Source organism: Brassica napus, chromosome A5, assembly GCF_020379485.1.
Source record: "Brassica napus cultivar Da-Ae chromosome A5, Da-Ae, whole genome shotgun sequence".
NCBI classification, from domain to species: domain Eukaryota; kingdom Viridiplantae; phylum Streptophyta; class Magnoliopsida; order Brassicales; family Brassicaceae; genus Brassica; species Brassica napus.
The window spans coordinates 13,722,816-13,740,089 of NC_063438.1; the positions used below are offsets into that span (position 1 = coordinate 13,722,816).

The 17,274-nt window shown below is 37.5% G+C and overlaps 2 protein-coding genes across 2 annotated transcripts; one reads left to right on the top strand and one right to left on the bottom strand.

The window, feature by feature from the left end:
• Positions 1–1,748: 1,748 nt before the first annotated feature.
• Positions 1,749–5,173, bottom strand: LOC106451655 (TORTIFOLIA1-like protein 1). Its single transcript, XM_048781077.1, has 6 exons — positions 4,400–5,173; positions 4,132–4,323; positions 3,008–3,595; positions 2,821–2,926; positions 2,126–2,730; positions 1,749–2,041 (listed from the first exon to the last, which is right to left on the bottom strand). Exons 1-6 carry the CDS (start codon positions 5,171–5,173, stop codon positions 1,844–1,846), a joined length of 2,463 nt encoding a protein of 820 aa, XP_048637034.1. The 3' UTR covers positions 1,749–1,843.
• Positions 5,174–7,526: 2,353 nt separating this feature from the next.
• On the top strand, positions 7,527–9,303 carry LOC111215884. Its single transcript, XM_022720096.1, has 4 exons — positions 7,527–7,965; positions 8,056–8,304; positions 8,572–9,003; positions 9,080–9,303. Exons 1-4 carry the CDS (start codon positions 7,527–7,529, stop codon positions 9,301–9,303), a joined length of 1,344 nt encoding a protein of 447 aa, XP_022575817.1.
• The last annotated feature ends 7,971 nt before the right edge of the window (positions 9,304–17,274 follow it).

Here is a 17,274-nt window from a genome sequence, read left to right on the forward strand (position 1 = left end):
AAAGCTCTGAATATAAGTGACCAAAGCTCCAAACGACTAACTCTGCACACATATACCAAAGGACACAAGTGAAGAAAAGAGAAAACCTTAGGGAATGAGAATGGAAATCAACCACCAAAAAACTAGAGCTTAAGCTTGAGACCAAAAATTACCTTTCATACCCATAGAGTATACAGAGAGGAGAACACTATCCAAATATGGAATAGCAAATATGGCGAAAGGGAGAGACCCAGAAACGCGAGCAACGATGTAAGGTGCAACAAGATGAAAGAACAAAAAGAGAAAAGGAGACGAAACGAAATCAGGAAACCATAGAGCCATCTTCGAGGTATGAAAAAGAGCATAGAAGTCAAATCACCAAAATCCATATCTTGAAAACCAAGACGAACATATACTATTGAAGTCAAACTAACGACGAGGAAAACAACATCAAATACAACTAAACTCTAACCCAACCCAATGAGATGTAATTCCTAACATTAGTCAAAATATAGGGAAGAAGAAGACTAATATTGACCGAAACAGCCTACAATACCGTGAGAAACAACCGCACAACATGGAATTCATAAACTTGATCTATAACAAATACCAAACAATCTCACAAGAGAAGAAGGTAAGGATAAACAAGAGCACAGAAGTGAGTCTTTCCCCAGTGTTGGTGAGAAGCACCGCATATCGGAAAGGTGAACAGTGTTTTTGGGATAAGATCCAACCGTGGCAAAACACAAGCTAGTCTGCATGCCTAGTCATGAAAATGGCGATTACTGTCGGGTTTTAACGTTAGGATCAGATCAACGAAACCGAGCATACTCACCGCCCTTAAATGGCCATGGCACTGGTTTCAGTGGACGTTGCAGTAACGGTTTTCTATATTTTCAAGCTGTTTGTGGTTCCCATTTGGTTATAATGAGTTTCGATGTAAGATCTGAAACTTTCAGTGTCATAACATATCCATGGGGTGGTAACTATATGTTTTGGAAAATGCTGATGATGATATCTTATGAAGGAAAGTTGGCTTTTTTTGGCAATATTAGGAGTGGAAAAAGTATAATAATGTGCGTTTTGGAGGATGCAAGGAAAAACCAATGGTGCCACCATCTTTATTCACCTCTTTCTCACTATGTTGGTCAGGATTTGCGTAAGCAGTTCAAAATCATTGGTATCACTGATGATGGTGAGTTGATTTATTCACCAAAAACGTTTTTCAAATTTTTATATATATATTGATCCCAAGAGAAAGACGTTTAGAAGAGTCGAAGACAGAAGACTTGTGGGTGATGAAGGCAATTCACTTGGAGACAGACCTCAGTATATCCCAAATCACATTGAAACTCTTTTGTCTTTATAACTTTCTCTCGTTTCTCTAATGACACTTGATTTATATATGCAATTTTTTTATTGTTTTTATCTGTTAATGTCTTTGCATTTTATTTAGTACTACCACGTATGTATTTCGTGCATGCCTCCCATTTTGTGATGAGGGTCGGGTTTTAAAATTGGGATCAACAATCATGAAGAATGATCAAAACCATACTGCTCTTCTTGTCTGTATCATATCCAGAGTCTTATGTCTTTGTAACAGTACAAGTTGATTTGTAGTGTCACTTGCTTTATGCAGCAATACTCTGTGTTTTTTTTTCTATCTTCCTAATTGTGTAATCTGCTGGCTTTCTCATAATCTTATCATTTCTTAATTTGATTTTTTTCTTGTCTCATTGGGTTAGCATCGTTTCTTGCAGATGTATTGTCTGTCATAAAAGAATCATAATTCATCAAAGAACATTTGTTTGCACGAGTGAAAGAATTATCACATCTGTACACTGTAATGTGTTTTAAAAACATTTTACTGGTCGAAATGTTGGAGCTCGATGTTCCAGTTAGATGCTAATTGCAACAAAAGATGGTCAGGAGCTAGACCTTCCCAGTCTTCAGGAGGATCCATTGTTAAAGAAGCTTCATGTAGATTCAACAGAATCTCCTTCTTTAACTCCAATGGTATTCCCATAAAGTCTGCTCCGTTTTCTACGCTTACTTCAAGCAGCTGGAGAATATTTAAACAAAGAAGAAAACATTAAAATCGAAGGTTGAGTCAAATGTATTTGAAGACGTAAGAATCTTGTTTTACCTGTTGAATCCAAGATAGACATACGTCAAACAGAGTATGATCCGGGAGAAACTGTGCAATAGAATTGAGAACCTCGTTTCCAATATCACACGACAGTTGATCAACGACGGGACCTGTTTTGTCCATTAACTTGACAAGCAAAAGATCGTCACCGGTTGATAACACCTCAGCAAATGCAGAATCTGTATCACCAACTCGGAGTGCGTGCATCGCATTGCTCCAACAAGTCCAGACAGGGTCCCGCTCTTGTCCTCTACGGTCATCATCGTCATCGTCTTCCATTATTGCTTCTGCTTGGGGAATAGATACTCTCCTTGTCCTTGACGTTCCTCCACCGTCTTCTCCTGCCACACGTATAGCTTCGAGTGTAGCTTCATCTTTTGAAGCTTGCCATACGCTTCTAGCAGAAGGTCCTTCACCTAGTCTGATTTGTACAGAGCTTTTGTCCCATGCTCTTCTGCTGTTACCTGAGTGCTCGGAATCCATAGGACCGGTACCACGTGTCTTTCTCGAACTGGTCTGAGCGTTTCTCGAAGAAGCATAGCTAGGACCATCCCATCCATCTATATCAGACCTCCATGGTGCAGCCACCTTTCCCCTCGCACCTGAAGCCAATAATAAATACATTGCTTTAAACGGATGCAACAAGTTACAGTTTCTTAACCACGCGGATCAAGAAGTTACGTTATACTTACCTGATTGTGTAGACATTTCTCTTGACATCTCTTCAACGATCCTCTCAAGACCTCTAACACGGTTCTCCAAACTTCTCATGCCGTCATGTGAACCACCCATGAAATCCTGTAATGGTAAGGAAAGTTACCTATTAAGAGTGAAACTACTTCAAAGCTATTCCCTTTATAGATAAAAACAGAACAGTACCTGCAACATGTTCATTATGTGGGTTTGTTGTCTCTCCAAGTGCAATAACTGTCTCTGTAAAGGTGGCCAATTCCCTCTGCTTTCAGATGCCTCCGCCTGGATTACTTCGGACTCATCTGCCTCAAATGCTCTTGCAAAATCTCCAAAATGTCGTTGTTTGGGATGTGCACCTGCTAGTCTGCACAAACCTTTTGGCCTACTCCTCGATACTGAAGCATTGGCGTCTGATTCATCCTCTGTGTTTGAGTTCGACGAGTTCTTTTGCCTAGAGGGAAGAATAACTTCAACAGGCATATCTCCAGAACCTCCTTTCTCCAGTTTTTGGAAAAACTCTGGGTTAAGATCTTTGCCAGTCAACCTAGGTGCTTTCTTCCTCAAGATGAGAACCGCTTTCGAAATGGAATCCGAGTTACTGCTCAAGTCATCTGAAGAGCCTTGCATCACCGGATCGGTTTCTCCATTTGTTTCCAACATACATTGCTCAGATGCCACATCTTTCTGGTCGACTGATGTTCCAGATTCACCTTTCCCAGCAATGTTCTTCCAGACGTTTAGTGCTTCGGACAAGCTCTCTCTAACAGGCTTTATCTGCAAGACAAAGCAAACATAGCCACTTATTTGAATTATGCAAAAACAAAATGTAGGAAAAAGTAACAACGTGATATTCCAGTCTAGTAGTTTCCCTTCTTAATAAATGATGATATGGATATACAGAGTAGCAGAGTAAACAACATATCCATGCAAATTAATTCGCACATAGGAACTACAATGTAGAACATATATCTGCTATAGCTACAGATAGCTTTCGCCATCCAACAAGTTTTTTGGCTGTTTTTAGTTTTTTTTTGGAGAACTAGAATACATAGCAGTGTACACCATAAGGTTCTAGACACTAGGAAAGAGAATGGGACGAGCTCTGCATATACTGTATGTCTTCTTTCTAGCCTTAGATATATGCAACATACTTCCTCTTCCAGAAAGACTACAGAACAAAAACCATCCTTATTTCTAGCAGTTATAAGCTAAGATGGTAAATCGTGAAAAGGTACATAGCCGTTTCTTTAAAGATTTTCACACGACTGTAGCTTATTTTTACAGAATGAAATGACAAACGGAGTTGTCACCTTATCAAAACGACAGGCCTCGAGAGCTGTAAGAGTGGAATCCGTTTTGTCTGCAACCAAACTGGTAGAATGGACGGCCAAGGCTATCAAGACATCAGAGGCTGCCTTACGAGTAACCCAATCAGTACATCTAAGACACTCATGGATGCTGTGTAGCAATGATTCCAAGCTCTGGGGTGCAATAGCTCCAACCTGCAAGAATGTAAGATTTGACCATCAGTCAGATCACAAATGACCAATGAAAATTCAGACACACCAATCTACAAACCTGAGACAAGCTTCCAACAAGAGGCAAGAGAGAAGCCTTGGTAAGATAGTTAGGGCTATTCAAAAGCTTAGAGATTCTAGGGCAGAGCTTCTGAAAAGCCGCAACGGGAGGCTCCGTCGCTGAATCCACCATCTTCCCCATACAAATGGCAGCCCCAGACTGCAAGCTTTTGTTCTGCTCCGCCATTGCCTCGAACAGAGGCTTGGCAAAGAGCCCCACCATCGAAGCCCCACCCTCCGTCAGAAACCTCTCCGAGAGGGCGCCAATGGCGTCGCGACACGCGTCCCGGACCCCGTTGTCGGCGTCCTTGAGGCGCTTGACGATGTGGGAGATGATCTTGGCGAGCTGCGAGGAGGTGAGATCGGAGTAGGTGAGGCAGAGGAAGGAGAGGAGGCGCGTGGATTCTCGCTTCACGGGGGGTTTAGGGTCGGCGGAGGAGTCGAAGAGGCAGTGGAGGAGGACCGGGAGGGTTTCGGGGGAGTCGGAGACGGAGAGGACGAGCTTCTCGAGGTCGTCCACTGCGATCTGGTAAGTGTCGCGGTCGCCGATTCTGGAGAGGGAGGTTAGGATCCTCTGTTTCTGTTCCACCATTGCCGAGTGTGACGACGATCTCAAGGGGAAGGAAGGTTTCATCGTGGTGTCAAGAGAAGAGACATTGCAATGATGATGGAGAGAAGAAATAAAGGTCAGAGGAGAAGGAAGAAGAACGGACGTCTGGGTTTTCTTTTTTTTTTTCCCCCGGCGAGAGTGGAGACCACGTCTTTGCCATGTCATGCTTCATGCTTACCTTAGTTGTTGTTTTTATCTAATTTGTTTCTGCAAATTGGATTATTTTCAAATATTCTCCTATATTTTGAATTATCGAGATATTTTTTGGCAAAAATGGAGACTTTCTTAATCCTTTTTTTTAATTTTCAGATAATTATTAAGTTGGAAATATGTTTAGCTGTTCTTTTACAGAATTGAGACAAACTAGCTTTTACAGAATTTTTTCTAATTTAGCATCTTTCTTGTTTTTGAAGAAAAAATATCTACAAATATCTTGCTTTACATATTAGGGAGAAACAATTATTCCGAAGGTTAGAAGACTTTGAATTTATGAAGAATTTTAGTTTTAGGTTTGTATATAATTAACTGGAAACAAAATCTAATTTTTAGATTTTTCTAACAAAACTAGCTTTTCTAAGATATAAGAAACCAGAATCTTCCATTAGGGCATCTGCATTAGTGAAACTTAGGAGGAGTTCACCAATTTAATTTTTTATTATTATTTTCTTTTTTTCGTTTGATTTATTAAAAAAAAAGCCCAACCAATCTTGAACCGCCACGCGTCGTGGAGCCCACGAAATAGTTGTGAACCTGTCTCTTACGCATGAACCTGCAAGACCCTGAGTTCACTTTTTTTGTTTCGGGAAGCGTGTGAACCTGGGTTTAAAACCCTCAATGCGGATGGCCTTAGTTTTGAATTTATAATACTAAAGACAGTTTACATGCCACATAATGATTTGTTGGCGGGCACATACTGAAATCTAAAGGTGGAAAACTAAACTATAACACTGGTTTTCTTACTCCATCTGTTTTGTACAAATAGATGCTTCAAAAAAAATTATTTCAATAAAGATACTTTTTGATATTTTATGAGTTTCTAGTTAGTTATTAAAAATCAAATGTAATTTAAAAAAATATAATTGAGTTTATTATTTTATTGGCCAATTTCGTTGGAAAACCATAATTCATAATTTTATTAGGTAAGTATGCAACGAAAAATTTATTTAGGTAGTCGGTAGGAGCATTGCGATTGATTTTACATACTTGACCCCAAGCGTTTTACAAGTTGATACGTAGACTACAGTTGGAGTAGACTAGGTAAATCTAGGAAAGATACTTATGTCAGCTGCTGTCTGGAGAAAGAGACATTTTGTCTCTATTAAAAGGCAAATTCCCGATTTTCGTTTAAATTGAAAATTGCTCCAAAACTGGTCGGGTGGTTTTTATACCCTACCATTCGCATGTTTTATGTTGGTAGTTTAAGGAATCCATAATTTACTAAATTAGGTGAACAAAATATTTTGTTAAGTGTCTCGACGATATAGAACATACTAAATTAATTTATAACCACACAAATTATAGTACAACCATCGTAAGAATATAAGTTGGTGCATTACGCACTAAATAGTATAAGTCATTATAAGTAGCAAAGGTTTTTCTATTACGGTAGAAATTACATCATTAATAACAGACGGTAGTGATTCAAAATATAGATGAAGATCATTGAAAAAGTGATACATAGTGCGCATATACAAACTTACCGAGGGTACATGTATGACGACAAACGTAAGGTCCAAGTATATTGCATTTAAACGAGGCAAATAGGATAACCGGAAACATAAACATTGTAATGCATTATGGACCCGTTGAAAACTTAGGAGGAAATTTTGGACCGATGATGAAAAGAAAATTGAAATGATGTAAACGAAGAGGATGAGTAAACACCGCAAAGAAAAAAACTCAGACGCCTTATGTGTAAGGGAAAGTGGAGACGTGTATGAATATGAGTCACAAAGAAGTAACAAAATAAGGTTAAAATATGCGTTTCTAGGAAGAAATGATTATCAGTTGGCCTTTGCAATATAGCTTGGTTTACTCGGTATGGTATAACAATACGGTTCATTGGAACGAAAATAATGTTGATTGCAGCCGATTTTAACCAAACCAATTCGGATAATGATGAAAAAATACTAATTTTTACTAATATCGAACTATGTGTCAGAGATATTCTTTGGAACCTATAGTTTCATGATTATGTCTAAACGTAGGTAGCTGGTGCATTTAAAGCTTGCATATAAGCTGGATTTTATAGAAGAAAATGTAAAGCCACTACCTTATATTCGCTATAAAAGGGAAGTACCAGCAACCGATAACTGCACAAACAAAGCTGAAAAAATATCCAGTTCAGTTCACTTGCTTCTGGCGATAGAACTAAAGTTTAGCAAGCGGTAACTTTCTAAAGTTTTCAGGGTTCCACATTTATTACGGTCCCACTATTTAATCGTTATATTTCTACCAACTCATATTGAAGATTCTATATACAAATGTTTCATCTAGAAGCCTTTGATTGTGATTGTAGATGGGAAGATTAGTTCGCCTCGTAATAGGGTTGTGGACTAAATCAGTGGCCGGCGTGTGGACCTTCGATGAGACCCCTAATTCTCAAGGCGAAGCGGTGATAATCCACAAAATCGAAACAATCGACTGTCTAGTGGAGATGATCCGTATAACCCTCAACCTTGGCATACTAACTCCCGTTGCTCTAACCTACCAACTCCCGGAATGGATGCTCCTTCCAGAAGGACCAACAACAGCTCCAATCACTTTAATTACCGACAAAGACGTCGAACTGATGTCCAGTGTGATCGATTACATGGCAGATCCATTGATTTATGTGACAAGTGGTCCTGAACTTGTCGCAAAATACCAGTTCTTCTGTAGAACCCCCTTCTCTATTGATGACAAAACTTACCTTCAAGAGGGAATAACAGAAGAAGAACATTGTCAAGCTATAATTGGTTAGTCTGTCAACAATCGTATATTTTTGTTTCAATGATTTTATAAATAATGTGAGTTAACTTATTATGTATATTTAATATATGTGCAAGACTTGGTTGGTGGACACCCCATCGCATGTAGCAAACATATGTTGGAGATCATGTTTAACGAACCCCCATTGCTACTGGTCTTCCGTGTTGCTCTGGAGATAGAGATGGTATATGGTCTAGAGAACGAGAACGATGACACTGATGAAGGGCGTCAAGATAACCATTTAACCGGTGATGACATTATGTCATTGGAGGGTGCTGTTTCCTTGTCTCCAGATCAACTAAACAACTTTAATGACAATTCTCATGGTAAGCGTTGGTTTAAATATATATAAATGCTATTAGAATTAAACATATATTTTGAGAAGTTTAGTTATGAATTTAACAAGGAAATAATATAATTTAGATATATAAAGACCGGTAGAAGGGGAATACAAATGTAACTGTTATAGACCATGACATAGTAATTCCGTAGAACATTTATGAAGAAAACTTTCTAATATCGTACGTACGATATTGTTATATATCTTTGAAATTTGTGATTTCCCGCGTACTAACTAATTCCATCTTTCGTAGTGCTGTACGGTGAACCGGTCACTGTTGAGGAGCTTCAGAACACCCTCCCAAATTTCGAATCAGCGGTTATGGTTCATCAAGCCGCAACATTGGGAGTTGAACCTATGAACTTGTGGGAGGACGCCGAAGACGAGGAAGCTTACTGGGATGACATGATAGAGGACGGTAGATCATATGAGGTTTACGTTGCAGCATCTCCAGACCCTACCGAGGAAGTCATAGGACTTCCCCTCTCTCAAAATCGGAGGGTGTGTGCTCCACAATGTCCGACTATCATTTTTATCGACGATGATAGCGAAAGCTCCTACACTGGCTCCTATGATAGTTTCAACAATATGGAAAACCGAACTGCGGTACCTCCCCCAGTTGCTCAAGTTCCGGATTCTATACTCCCTCCCAACAATGCGGAAAATGGGATAACAGTTGTTGTTAGTTCCTATAATCACAAATATTATTAATGGATTCTGCTCTGTATTTGCTTTTATATTGATTGTTTTTCTTCAAGTAGGTGAATGCTCGGCAGAGGTTGTTGTACCTAACAATGTCAACAATGTAGAACTGCATAGCGGTCGGACTCCAAGTACAAATGCAGCATTTCCTGAAATTTCACTTGATCTCACCCTTAGGATCGGACTTGGGAACAACAGGGCTGAACCGGAACCTAGCATCGAAAATCAAGACTCCTCTTCCGAAGCCGATGATGGTAGCGGTGGGTTTGGTCCCCTATTTTAAAATATATAACCCAACTTATATAAGCAGCCAACTTTTTGATGTGAAATATATGGCACGGGGATTATCTTTTTGGTATGTCTTTATAAGGGATGATGCATAACTTAATATAGTTGGGGGGCCTTCTAATGTAAAATACTTTAAGGCCAAAAATATTAATGTGAAATATGTTGCTGTTTTTAAGTAATTACGTTCCCACTAATGCACCTATCAACAACATAAATTGTAGGAAACGAAACAAACAATTCTCAAGAATTATACGAAGGAAAGATGTTTCGAAATAGAGCTGATTTCAAACAACAAATGGCTTTATTTGCATTGAGAAACAAATTTCGATTTAAAAACGCTAGATCGACTCCCAGCGAAATGGTTCTTAAATGCATAAGTTCGTCATGCAAATGTAGGATTTACGCAATCAAAATGAAGAATGTGGACAAGTACGAAATTCGAAAAGTATTTTTACAACATTCATGTTCGGTTGATGACAGAGCAGGTATTGATTGTATATTGTTTTCAAATAGCACTGCGGATTTTCCTCAAAATACGTTGACGTTATGCAATACTAATAAACAGTTATATCTATGGTTAACAATTAAAAGTCGTTATATTTCCATGGAAGTTCGAGTTTAATTCAGTCAGAGGGAGAAAAGTATATAAATTTAAAAACGAGGAAGATACATGTTTAGGTTTGTTAAATATTGTGTAATGGCGATTGTTTGTAAGTATATGTTTAGCAAATTAAAGTTTCTTTTAATATACTCCCTTTGTTCCTGAATATAGGATTTTTTGAATTTTTTACGTAGATTAAGAAATAATTAATGCACTTTTTGTGTAACTTTTGTCTTTAATGTATATATAGATATTTTTGCTATGAAATCTGTTGTAGTTTAATCAATTTACGCACACCTTCTCACCTCTTCATATTCTTGAAAATTAAATTTTAGGTAGTAAGAAATCATTTCAATTTTGGTTATACTTCGAACATGAAGCCAAACTATTCGTACAATTAAAGTCAAAATTTTAGAATGTAGCCAACTATCCTTTGTAAAATTTAGAAAGGAGTCAAAAGTAGAATTTTAGAATGGAGCCAAATTATCATAATCATGTTCTAAAAACACTCTATATTAAGAGATCATTTTCCAACGTTTAAGTAAAACTTCTTTCATGGTTTTTCATAATTTTGACCTAAATATACCATTTGAAAGCAATGAAAGAGAATTTTTGTTTGATTTAAATCAAAGTCCAACAAGAGAGTTTACTTCGTCCAATAATATTTCAACCTTTCCAATTCATGAAGATGAAGATTATTCTCAGATGAATCCAGGTTTTTGTTAATTCATGCATGTATTAGTGGACTATATTTTGAAACGTGTACTTACGATGTGCTTACTTATGTGTCTTTTTGTCATGCACTTTACTTGCAACGTGTTTATCCTTTACTATAATGAATTTTTTTGCCATGCACTTTTTGTAGGATTAGGCACTGGAATATTACAAAGTTCTCAAGAAGAAACAACTCGTCGGAAACAAATGACAGATGGAGAAAGATTGGAGATTTACCATGCTCTATTAGAAAAAAAAGCATCAATGGAGAATTAAGAAAGCATCACACAACAGAGGTCTCTCATTCATTCTCTGTACCTTTACAAACAGTACAAAAAAATTGGAAGAGGGCCAAAAATACTCCTAGCGGTGAAGCTGTTGATGTATCACATAGGAGAAAAGGTAATTGCGGTCGAAAGAAAATTCATATTGATCTTTCTCGAATTGTTGATGTTCCATTTCGTCGTCGTAAAACGTTACGATCGTTAGCTGCTTCTTTGGACGTGTGCAAGACATCACTTTTTCGATGTCTAAAAGAAGGGCACATCAAACGTCATACCAATGCTATAAAGCCGTCTTTGAACGAAGACAATATGATAGCTCGATTAGAGTTTTGTATCTCCATGCTCGACAGTAGCACTATGCCCGACCACCCGAAGTTTGCTGCTATGCACGACGTTGTACACATCGACGAGAAGTGGTTTTACATGACGAAAAAGACAGAGACTTATTATCTTCATGCCGTACCGCAGTTGTCAAAGTAAAAATTATATAGGGAAGGGGATGTTCTTAGCAGCCATGGCACGTCCATGTTTTGACGGAGAAGGTAATGAGATTTTTTCTGGGAAAATAGGCATTTTTCCATTTGCTAAGATGCAGCCAGCTAAAAGAGGAAGTAAAAATCGAGCAGCCGGAACTATGGAATTGAAACCGATGACCTCTATCAAAAGAGAAGATATAAAAGAGTTTTTAATTGGCAACATTTTGCCACAAATTCGTGAAAGATGGCCACAAGAAGATTTCAGGAAAACGATTTATATCCAACAGGATAACGCACGGACACACGTTGATCCGAGAGATGAAGATTTCCTAGCAGCTGCTTCCCAGCATGGTTTTGATATTCGTTTAATCTGTCAGCCACCGAATTCACCGGATTTGAATATTTTAGACCTCGGATTTTTCAACGCCATTCAAAGACTACAACACCAAGTGTGTCCAAGGACCATCCAAGAACTTGTTTCTGCAATAGAAAACTCATTTGATGAGTACTCCACAAAGCATGTGAATAGGATATTTTTGACTTTGCAGTCATGCATGCAGGAGATTATGAAAGTCCAAGGTGAAAACACATACAAGATTCCACATTTGAAAAAAGCTATCATGGAAAAGGAAGGTAATCTACCTTCGCAGATGAGTTGTGATCGTCTTTTAGTTCGTGATGTAATCAATTATTTAGCAACTTAAGCTCTTTTATTTATCATCTTTCTTCCATGTTACATAGTCTTTCTTATAGTGTCATGAAAACAAACAACATCAAAGGTCTTAGAGACTTAAATCAAAACAAGGAAAATTATTTAGTTATAGAGAGAAAGAAAGCAAACTTAAAATCAGGAAAACAAAATATTAAAAATACTTAGGCAAGTAAATTTTAAGCAGATCCATCACATTAGGTTCCATCTTCTTCTTGGGATGAAGCTCCTCTTCATCATAGTACGCCTTGTTCAAATCCAGTTCTTGGGAGGTGTATGATTTGATCCTGTAGACATCTGTTGATTCACCTTTGAAGATTCTTGCTTCTGATTTCATTTTTGCTTTCACGTTTTCCTCTTTTTTGTTTCATTATTTTTGGTATTTTCTTAATTTCTTTTCTTTGAACTTAAGAAAGAAAGTATATAAAGATAGTAAAATGAAGTTGGTAAGAAACTTAACGTTACCCAAAAAATTATCTTTTACCCATAAAGCATTTAAGAAATTCTCGTGAATAAGCATTGACTGAGTTAATTTTAAATGAAAAAGCATTAATATTATTATACAAAATCTTACTTTGTGGAACAAGAAAAAACCCCCAAAAAATTCTACTTTCAGGAACAGAGGGAGTATCAATTTCATAAACATGATCATGCATTACGTAAAAGGAAATGATTTCTTACGTTAAACCCGTTCAATAAGCAGGCTACGAACAACAAGCAACACACAGTAATTGGAGAAATGCTGAAAACAAGGTTTACTGGTTCGGGATGTGGCCCCCGCCCAAATGAGATCATTCAAGTCATGCAAGGTGATCACAATATTAGAATTTCGTACTGGAAAGCTTGGCGCTCAAGAGAAGTGGCGCTAGAATACGGAAAAGGAGCAAATGGAACATCATATAAACTGCTTCCAGATTACCTACAACGACTAGTCGTGGCAAATCCTGGAACATTGGCTGAAATGCAAACCGTCTACGAAGCTGACATTGGGCATCGTTTCAAATACATGTTCCTCGCACTTGGTGCATGTATTAGTGGTTTGAAGCATATGCGTAATGTGATCATCATCGATGGAGCACATTTACGAGGCAAATATGCTGGATGCTTATTGACCGCATCGGCCCAAGATGGCAACTACCAAGTATTTCCACTTGCCATTGGAATAGTTGATGGGGAAAACGATAAAGCATGGGAGTGGTTTTTTAAAATATTGTTAAAGTTCATCCCGAACAACAATGACGTTGTTTTTGTTTCAGACAGACACTCGTCCATCTACAATGGGATAGCAAAGGTATGCAAATATAAAATGTATATCTTGTTATATATTAGGTTCCATACGAGATAACAATAAATAACTTTCGTTAATGTGTAGATCTATCCAGCAGCATAACATTGCGCATGTGTTCTGCATCTGAAACGGAACATCAAGACATATTTCAAAAACAAGAACCTAGGTTACTTGGTGGGGAAGGCAGCACGAGCGTTTCAACTCAGTGAATTTTACACAACGTTCAACGAAATTAAAAACATTAATGCTTCTTGTGCAAAATACCTAATTGATGTAGGTTTCGAACACTGGGCTCGTGCTCATTTCTCTGGCAATCGATACAACATTATGACAAGCAATGTTGCGGAAAAATGGAACTCGGTTCTACAAGAGGCTCGAGAGTTTCCAATAGTTGCATTTGTAGAGTATATCAGAGCCAAACTAATGAGCTGGTTTGCAGAAAGACGTAATCTCGCAACGGTTGGGCAAGGAAGACTCACGCCCCGAGTTAGCGAGATTTTAGAAGCAAATTTTGAAAACAACGGTGGGATGCTTGTGAGGCAGATTAACCAGGTTGAGTTCGAAGTGAAAGACAAGGCTGGTTATTCATTTCATGTCAACCTTGCAGAAAAATCTTGCAGCTGTTGTTCATTCCAGAAGCTCTTGATTCCTTGCACCCATGCGATAGCTTCAGCAATCAAAGAAAAAATACGTATTGAATCTCTAGTATCTACCTTTTACACTGTCGATACGCTTGCCTCTGCATATGCCAATGATATAGTTCCCACTAGCACCGACGTACAAACAACTGAAGCCCAAAGCGAAGGAGTGGGAGAACCAATGGTAATCTATCCTCCATCAAGCAGACGGACTCCAGGTAGACCTCAGAAGAGCAGAATATTGTCAACCGGTGAAATACGGGTACGCATATATGGTTCAATACATTGACTTTAATTTTCCTGACATCTAACACCATTTCAAAAATTATTATTTCAGATGAAAACCCCAAAAAGAAGACGTTTATGTAGCCGGTGCAAGGGCAGTGGTCATAATAAAGCAACTTGCAAAGTTGCTATATAGTTGATGTTGGAAGAAGACAATATGGATAATCTCGGATGATGAAGGTGTTTGATATGGAAGGTGGTCTGACAATGACAGAAAAGTAAACATGTGTTGTAAAATATTTTATACATGTTTCGAGTGAGGCAAGTAGTACTAATGCCCGAGAATGTGAAATAAATAAGATGTTGAATTATATGTTAAAGTTAACATGTTTATAACTGGTCCACTATAAATTGGACACTAAATTATGAGAGTTTGGAATTAAGTACGACAAGAATATTAACTACTATGGTCCTAACTATAACGTGACAATAGAGCTACAAATAAACCTTATAAACCAATATTGAGAAAAAAGAAAGGTTATAACTGGCTCATATTGGAGAAACTGATTATTATAGACCCAATACGGTTATATGAAACAGGAGTTTTAGTTCAGTATTAACACCTACCCATTGGCAGTTTCATCAAAGCAAAACTACAATTAATATGTTACTTAACAACAGTAGTGCATAACACGGCAAATATATGGGTCGACCATTACGACAACAACTACATCAATAGAGCATAAATGCAGGAAATTCACCACTACAACATGAAGGCAGGAAAACTTATTCCTATCTTTCGTAAAATTAACAGAAACTAAGATTAGAAAAAAAATAAAATTAAACAAGTTTATGGTATAAGCAAAGAAATAATTAAAGTTGATAACCTGTTCAATTCATGGAATTGACCTATTAATAAACCACTTATATGTATAGAATAACTAACGTTTAACATGCTAACCAGTTACAGCATAAAAATAAGAAAAGTACATAATTAATAATCGGTTATCATCTACGTAACATCTATTGCTTTTTATGTTACTAATTCTTTACGTATAAAGTGTCGCTCATATAAACTAGTTTGAACGACACTTGTTTATGAACGTCAAGAAATAACTCCAAGGAATGGAGAATAAATTTTACCAGGATTACCTTATATATATGTATATATTTGCCAACTCTCTCCAATATAATCGACGGTATGTATAATAAAGCTCGAATCACAGAAGTTAATTTTTTAATTATATATTCATAGGAACCAACTTGTCCATTATAAACCAGATATCAAACATTCAGAAAACAGCGTATGCATAACAACATCTTAAACATAAATAAACAACATATGAAGCATGGCATACACTTCACTTATTCAATTATATTACACAATACACTTAAACGCTTGAAGCAAAGACGAACCAAACTCCCTTATACTTCCAGATTGCACGAGAAAGAGTCGTAGTCGTGATTTAGGGCTGAGATCCACTTGGAAAGGTAGACAAATCTAATAAAATATAAAATATTTACAAATTAGACACGTCCAGATAAATGTTAAACAAGTGCAAAAAAACTTACAAACCTTCGTTAGTAACTTCATTGTTTGGAACACTTGAGGATGCTTCATTCTGTCTACCTTGTTTCGCCTTCTCAATTTCCAGATGGGCCTATACATCCCCACCTGTTCTTTCTCGTTAAATATTTCCTCAAGTATTTCCTTACTTGCAACAAGTTCTTCCTCCCCAAGTCCTGCAATACATAACAAAGACATATTACATTCATTATAATCAAAAAGCGGCAGTATTTGTATATAGAAAAGAGAATTCGTAACCGGTGAAAACAAATGTTGCCCGACGAATGGAAAATGTCGTATTGGTAAGGAACTGGTAATGGGAAACATCTTCCGCACCAGAGGTAACACACAACGTCAATTCCGCATACCAAGAACGAAGGCCCATCATTTCTTTAACATCAGAAGTTGAAGTAAGTGTAGTCGGTGGAGTTCGAGTTCCCTCCGGCTCAAGCAACCACTCTGGTGGATGGTAAGCCAGGGACAAGGGTATAGCAGCAGTCAATCTATAACGATCACGGATGATCGTCTCCAAGTCTTCGAAAGTCTCATCTTGCTTCACTAAAACAGTATACCCAAGATCACTGGGCTTCCTCTGGAAAATCCAATGACCATCCTCGTTCTGGTTCCAAGCCCCATGAAACAAACGCGGACGTAATGATGTGGACATCTACAAAAGAAGAGCGAATCAATACCAATCAAAGAAGTTAAAATAACGATATATATTATGATTAACCTACTTCTCGTTTGTTTGAGGGTGTTTCTGGTGTGAGTGTTCAAGAATCAGTGGACATATCTATTTATAGAAGAGAAACCGCGACAGTTAAATATAAGATTAACCCCCAGCCACAAATGAATTATTAAACAATATAGGTACCTATAGTATGATAGGTATGCTCATGATATTCGATATCTGACACACCGACAGAAAATATTGTGATATATATGATACAAAAATGCAAACTCTATAGTTTTTCAATACGCGTGCCTGAATTGATAAGACACACACATGCATGAAGCTATGTATGTCGGATACTAGTACCCTTGCAAAGTTTTAGACATAATTAACAAGTAGATGTTTTAAGGTTGTTTTACTAGATATGAGGAATACATAGTCATCACGATCTCTATAAATAAACACAACTTAATAATCAGAAACAATGAGTGTGAACATATGAGTTTCAATAGTTTCAGCAAAATCGGTTATTGTCAACTGTAGAAGCTATAAGACAACATTATCACTAAATAGACAACATCTTTCATATCTAGTTCAATAAGCAAGTTACAACACACATGAAGACGTATAAACCGAGAAACATAAATGCAACCATACCAAATACAGCAACATGGGAACGATACAAGTATAAAAAACCGGACACAGAGTTATACTTTTAATTTGTAAAAACTTACACTCTCATACACAATAAGCACACATAACATACAAGAAACATAAACCATCGGCGTGAC

Bases quoted from the DNA above. Each gene is read 5' to 3' on its own strand.
- LOC106451655 (XM_048781077.1), bottom strand. From the start codon at position 5,173: ATGACATGGCAAAGACGTGGTCTCCACTCTCGCCGGGGGAAAAAAAAA. The intron at 4,324-4,399 runs GTTTGTAGATTG...ACATTCTTGCAG, and splicing joins TTGTTGGAAGCTTGTCTCAG to GTTGGAGCTATTGCACCCCA. The intron at 2,042-2,125 runs GTAAAACAAGAT...AATATTCTCCAG, and splicing joins GTCTATCTTGGATTCAACAG to CTGCTTGAAGTAAGCGTAGA.
- LOC111215884 (XM_022720096.1), top strand. From the start codon at position 7,527: ATGGGAAGATTAGTTCGCCTCGTAATAGGGTTGTGGACTAAATCAGTG. The intron at 7,966-8,055 runs GTTAGTCTGTCA...TATATGTGCAAG, and splicing joins ACATTGTCAAGCTATAATTG to ACTTGGTTGGTGGACACCCC. The intron at 8,305-8,571 runs GTAAGCGTTGGT...CATCTTTCGTAG, and splicing joins CTTTAATGACAATTCTCATG to TGCTGTACGGTGAACCGGTC.